We start from the raw sequence: 6,827 nt of genomic DNA on the forward strand, positions 1-6,827 counted from the left end.
AATCAGGTTCTGCGTTCTGCGCCCTCAAGGGCCCCTGAAAGTGCCGATAAATCACCAGAAGGGCCAATTCATCACCCATTCCTCAGCAAACACAAATTTCATGCTTAAAGAACAACTGCCGGAAATGGGATGAAAGATACAACTTTTCGGTAGAAAATACTGATATTCCTTCCGCATTTTTTTAAGGCAATAAATCGTAGGCTACAATGCGCTTACTTGGAACTAGAATAGCTGTCCGTGCTACGCTCGCGCGCGGCAAGCAAGATAACGGTACGTTTCGTCTTCTACCCTTCATTGCATGATACTTGAATAACACTGGCTGTAAACTTTAAGGGGGGCGAGCAGGGAATTAGATGAGGGGGCGGAAGGAAGGATGGTACAGGCTCTTCTATAGGCTCGTGCCAGGCCCTGTCGACGTGATTGTGGGGCCTAGCAAAATTGATCGGCCGGAAGTGTAGAAATTGGCTGAAAAAATGAGGGTGGATATACCCTCAGGCACGTAGTGCTCCGTGTACGAGATGAAGCTTATCCCCCAAATATCTTGTTCCTGAAGAAATCGTCTTATGCTTTATCATTTACAAAACTATTGTCGAAAGTTTGCGTGAAAAGACATGAAGAAGATGATTTCAGTCCCCTTCCAAAGGCACAGGTCGATGACCTTTCTTCCTGTCATTGTGTTTCTTTTTTTAGTTATAATTTCCTTATATCAATTACCGAACGAGGCTCAGATCCAAGATTATCTTCCAAAATGGCCATCTCACACGGAAGAGCCTCAAACACAAGTTGATCTTCCAAAGTGGACAATGGATGTCCCTCCAGAGTACAATGTCGACTCTTACCATTCCTCCTTCTGTGCTGAGCGTTATGGTCGCCCATATCTTGAGAACTTGCGTGATTCCGCAACTGAATACTGCATGCCCGGTTCCTCCACGAATTTGACCTGTTTCCATACTACCGAATGGCCGGGTTCGGGTAGAGACACCATGTGTCTTGGACAAGCAGCCAGTTGGGACGCTTACGAGAAGAAATTTCAGCTCGGGTGTGACATTAGACCGCTCGACGGAGAGGAGAAAAGTAAAGGATATCCCGAATACAACAGTTTCCGCTCTTATTGGTACGGTACCGGCACAAAAGTTATCTTCGACGAAGTTGTTTCAAAAACCAAGCATCTACGTCAATATCCTACAACGAGTAACTACACCATCCTCATCAAACGAGAAGGTGCCCTGAATCCATGGCACTGCCTTATGGAAATTTGGTCAACGATGATGACCATGGATGTCCTACGCATGTCTGTCAATCCCGCTACAAACGCACCCTTTTATATCTCCGAGGATGTTCGAGACACTCAGATCGCCATTCTTGACGATCATGTCGACGGATTTTACATTGACCTTTGGACAGCGGTGGCCCAGAGACCAATCATTAGACTTAAAGAGCTCTCTCAAACTACAGAATTTGAGAATATTATAATACCATTACCGGGTGCTAGTAACCCCATCTGGCAGGGAGACTGGACGATTCATGATTGCGGGCAGTCTGAATTACTACGCACTTTTTCCGACCGAGTCCTCAGCTTTTACAATGTGGAATCTTGGAAATCTCATGATGGTGATATCATTATTACCTACATTGATCGACGTCGTCGACGACTCGTTGGCCAAGAGTCTTACCTCGAAGAACTCCAATCACAAGACCCTCGCGTCAAAATCCAGATGATTGATTTTGAGTCCATACCTTTTTCCGAACAAATTAAAGTAGTCCGAGAAACTGACATTCTGGTCGGAGTCCATGGTGCCGGTTTAACCCATGGCATCTTTCTTCCGGAAGGATCAGTAATGGTCGAGATCTTGCCAGAGGGACTAAACCATAAGGGATTTCGAAACCTTGCTGGCCTTCGATCTCACACATATTTGAGCGTGCATGCCTTGAAGCTTCCGGCTCCTTCACGCGGGACAAAACGTGCTGAGTGGCATTCGGAAGATGTCTCGCTGGATCGAGAACGTTTTCTAGATCTGATGGAAGTCGCTATAAGAAGCGTATACAATAAAGGACTGAGGAATTACGATGTCAATTAGCGATGTAATTCTTCTTATTCTGGTACCAATATAGATGTCATAAAAATAGTTGAGGTAGTTTGGCGATTTTGTTTAGGGCTCAAATTGAACTTGTAGATGGTGGATGACATTGCCGCTGTATAAACCCACATAGCTTAGTCTTGTAGAATATCTAAATTTGAATGAATATAGACTTGCTAAAACTGTGCAATAACGACTCGTGGCTTATTATACAATTTCGTTCGGAAGCACAATAATCATGAAAACAAGGACTATATCTCGGAGCATTCCATGATTGATCTCGACCTTATCCCTATATGAGATTGCTATCGAAACTCACCATTTTTGCACCAATTCATACAAGAATGAAGGTATAATTTCTTTGCGAGACGATATAAGAAGCAACGGAATAGTTTGTATAGATAACACGGAGCATTGTATAGCAATGTTGCTGCGGAAGTGTGAATCGTTAGCTTTACTCAAGAACTATTGCTGGACGGGCACTCAAATATTGTGAGATGCCAAAATATACAATAAACCGTTATTCTATGTAAAACACTCATTGAGAGAAAAATCCAACTTAATCAATTCATCAATTTGAAAACTATAATATACATTGCCCGCCCTCAAAAGTACTGCAAAAACCCCGTATTAAGTCGCCGAAATGACACAAACAGACCCAACTCCACTAAATGCACACAAAAGAAACACTTTCTACAACTTTGTGGGGTCAAAATTTTGCCACGAATCATGATCAACTTCTTCTGCTTCTTCGGGACGATATGTGGTGGCTCCAAGTACAAGCAACAGATTGAAACCAAACACCAAGTAAATATAGACAGGCTGACCAAGGCGAACAGCGGCTATGGTGACAGAAGCATCCACAGTCTTCGTATCATTGGCAATCATTAATTGTGCACTGGCATAGCTCACGAGAAGATCATCTATCATTGCCGTCACCGAGTTTTGAATTCCTGCAAGATTGATATCTTGCTCACGTGGTGGGCTGCCGGTATAATGTGGGCTGTTGACGTAGGTACGATAATCCGCAATGCTGAAGTTGAGCGCGTTTCCTATGACACTCTGTAAAGAAGTTAATAATTTGATCCGTTGTATTGAAGGAGGGGGTTTCATCATACTTGATAGATATTTGACATATCATTGGAGGAAAGCTCGAATTGTCTTTCAAGAACATGCGTGAGATTTCCTGAAGGTTCGATGTCAATCGCAGGTATGTTTGTTGGTGTGACGGTGATGGTTTTATCTGAAAGCACAACGGAGACATCGAACAGTGTTGGTTTGAATTCAGTTCTGCATTGAGCCTTGTTGAGATTTCCATAATCACTTCCTGCTGCAATTCCAAGGTACCTCGGATTGTAACCTGTATTATCCGCAGCAACTCCAAAAGCAACGATGGAATTCGACTTATGTCCCAGGTAAACAGAGAATTCACTAGATGTGCTATCAGGTAGAAAGCCTCGAGCGGCAAACAATTGTAACCCATCGTTCACCAATTTGAAATCGGAACTTTGGTTATAGATACAACTAGTCTCGGCTGAATAACCAATTTCTTGGAATGTATAGCCGGTGACAATGGAAGTATCGAAAATGTAATCATCTGAGAGTCCAACTGACGCCCCAATACCAAACGAGCGGCCGACATACATAAACTTTGAATTATCATACTTAGCATGTTGACGTGGAGATCCATCCATGGTCGTTGCTGTAGAAATAGATTGTGAAAGAAGGCCTTGATATGCCATGGCTGGTGAGTAAGTGAAAAATCCTCTGTCGCTTCGTAGAGTGGGCCCCGAGGAATTGATCTCTGATGGCCACTCACGTACTGAAGACATGTTCGAGTACTGAGGAAGCAGGATTGATGCCGGTCGAGAAGAGTGGGTATCCACGGGAGTTATCGCACCTGCCCATAATGGGCATGGGACTGCACATGCAAAGGCAAAGAGCATCACAAGAAGAAATTGAGCAAAGCACAACTCCCAACGTTTTGAAGACAAGCTGAACCCGTTCCAGAAGTTCAACAAATCCCGGGGGATTGACCGTTGTACTAGTCGTAACCGAGTGGCATAATTGCAGAGACGCCAAATCGCTGCCATTTGAATCAAACCAAGTCCACCAGCAAGAATATGAACTTCAATTTGCACTGAAGCTCGATTCCGAATAATGGAGTCGTAGAAAGCACCGCCAGAGATGGAAAGATGACGTTGGTCTGCAGCTAGAAGAAGACTGCTAATAATTGTGGGAGCGATGAGGCCCAGGAAGGAAAGATACCGGTTGCCTATCTCAGCAACCCGGCTTCGTGGTGTCTGAATCTTCTGGCTCGGTAGCAGTTTCTCAGTACTTTTGATGTCGAAATTCGACGATCCCGCGTGCCGAGAAGATTCTAGGTCATACATCGAAACCATGTTTTTTTCTTTGCAAATGAAGATAGAAAGTAAAAGAGGTAGAAATGGGTGATCTGTATAATCATACAAATCAGTGAGCAACACTTATCTTATAATGTCACTCAAGCCAACATAGAGGTCTAGTTTGTAAGTAAGACACAACTGTGAGTCTCGCAAAGGCACAGTGCATATTCACATGCAGCAATCAGCGCGCGTCTTTCGGGAGCAATGTAAAACCATTGATTATGACAGATCTCTAGCGAAATCACACAGCATGGACCCGACAGAATGGTTCAAAAATCATTGTTGGAAAAATCATTGGGCAGGACATGAGGAGCATAGTTTCATGCTGTGGTATCGAAACCCCCGTCGCAAGTGGCTTAGCCGCCAACATTTACTGCGATGAGAACCTGAAACCCCACCACAGAAATCGCCAGGGCCGTTCAGAACTACCGAGCCCCAATAATGCTTCAGTATAAAACTAAGTCAGTCGTGTTACATTGACAACTGCATCGAGAAGACTTAGCCGCCCAAGAATTGTGCATTCCCGGGTTTAAGTATAATTTTAACTTTACTAAGATAAAAACTTGTTCGAGGCTTTGAAACGTAAGAAAAGCAGTTTAATTCAGACTGAGTGAGTGTACAAAACGCTCCGAGAGTGTGCCTCGGCTTGCTTTTGGGCCATAAAATGTCACCGAGACAAACAACAGTTATAAAAGTTTTCTTTAGCCCTGCTCGCTTAAGGTTATCGAGCAGATCACAATCTAATCTTGCTGATGAAAAACTGACCGCCTTCGTTGCTCTCATGTCGGCAGAAACTCGGGTTCACACCCCCTCGTCCCTTTCATTGACTCCATTGGAGATCGTAACCCAATGCGAAGATGGCTAGATGCTTCCCTCGTCTATATCATACTCTGTAGACCTCAAACACATATGACAGCCTAATTCTTGCACAACCAATTCTCCATATGTCATCTGAAACTTGGCCTAGAGCAAACAACTGGGCGGCAGAGAGCAGATGAAAAGCACAGAGGCGAGGGATCGAGAATGTTTATCTCCCGTGATCAACGGAATTATGCTCTTTACTTTAGAAATTCATGGGGGGTCATTGACGGTGGGAAATCTTCAACCCTCTCAATTTACATTGATTAACTATTGGTTCGAGAAGGATACGGAAGACGTAGTACTCATGGTATTCGTAGATGCTAAATGTCTATATTATATTCTATCTAAAGAACTAGTTAAGTATAGGAAGTTATAAGTTTTATATAGATGCTATAGGAGAAGCTAGTTTCTTCTGTTTTTGCTTAAGGCTATTGTATCCCGTATTTACTAAAAACTATAATTTATTTATTTATTTTATTTATTTATTTATTATTTTACATCCGGGGGGTAAGCCATAAAAACTTGTCATAATCTTCCAGGAAGTATTATAAATGAACTATACTAGCAATTTTATATATATATATAATTGCTAATTGTTACGGGAGCTGCCTCTAGAGTCACGTGGAAGTGTCTAGAGATCTCTTGAGATGGTTTAGATTAAACTTCAAATAGGAATTCAATAAGGTTATAATTGGTTGTAATTCTTGTAATTATAATAATAAAACTAATAATTATTCTTGAACATAAAGTTTTACATATAAAGAAACCCTATTCCTTATATAGACCTTTGTTCTGCTTGGATCCTTTGGATCTTATGGATCTAGATATTTATTCTTCGATCCCCTAGATCCTCTAGGTCCATCACGTGACCGTTTGGCCATGTGACGCGGTATGTTGGATACCGTCGTAACACTAATATAGCTAAATATTCTATTCTTTTATAATTGTAATATTAGCGAAGAGTAAGTAGTGTTATAAACACTACTTATTATTTTTGTTAACAAGTTTAGATTATCTAGTTTACTTTATGTTGAAAAGTTTAAGAATTGTTTGGGGTTTTTATAAAAAGATAAAGGTTGTAGATCGATAAAGATTGAGGTGATTGGGTTGTTGAAGGTTGAAGTGATTATAAATTGTTGTAAATAGACAATTAGTATTATTAAGAAAGAAAAGTATATTATAACTATTTGAATATAAATGAAATCATTTTTATAAAAATAAGGAGGCGGGGGTGGTAATAAAATGAAGGTTTCTTTATATCAAAGCTAAATAATTAAGAAGGGAATATAATGTTTTTTTTAATTGTATATAAATAACAAGCTATAAATTTGTAGATAATTAGACTTTGAAAAGACAGATATCGATTAGGATATAATTCTGAATAGAAATAGGCATAAATTATTTTACCATTGAACTGTTACGGGAGCTGCCTCTAGGGTCACGTGGAAGTGTCTAGAGATCTCTCGAGGTGGTTTAGACTAGA

General features: G+C 41.2%; 2 protein-coding genes across 2 annotated transcripts; one reads left to right on the forward strand and one right to left on the reverse strand.

Annotated features, from left to right (window-relative positions):
• Positions 1-803: 803 nt before the first annotated feature.
• On the forward strand, positions 804-2,078 carry EAF01_008894 (uncharacterized protein; the record flags this gene model as incomplete). The annotated part of the gene is made up of 1 exon (XM_038917150.1): positions 804-2,078. The coding sequence occupies one exon, from the start codon at positions 804-806 to the stop codon at positions 2,076-2,078; it is 1,275 nt and encodes a 424-aa protein (XP_038767544.1).
• A 693-nt stretch (positions 2,079-2,771) lies between these two features.
• Positions 2,772-4,480, reverse strand: EAF01_008895 (uncharacterized protein; the record flags this gene model as incomplete). The annotated part of the gene is made up of 2 exons (XM_038917151.1): positions 2,772-3,140; positions 3,197-4,480. 2 exons carry the CDS (start codon positions 4,478-4,480, stop codon positions 2,772-2,774), a joined length of 1,653 nt encoding a protein of 550 aa, XP_038767545.1.
• Between the last annotated feature and the right edge of the window lie 2,347 nt (positions 4,481-6,827).

This window comes from Botrytis porri, assembly GCF_014898465.1.
Source record: "Botrytis porri strain MUCL 3234 chromosome Unknown BPOR_012, whole genome shotgun sequence".
NCBI classification, from domain to species: Eukaryota; Fungi; Ascomycota; class Leotiomycetes; order Helotiales; family Sclerotiniaceae; genus Botrytis; species Botrytis porri.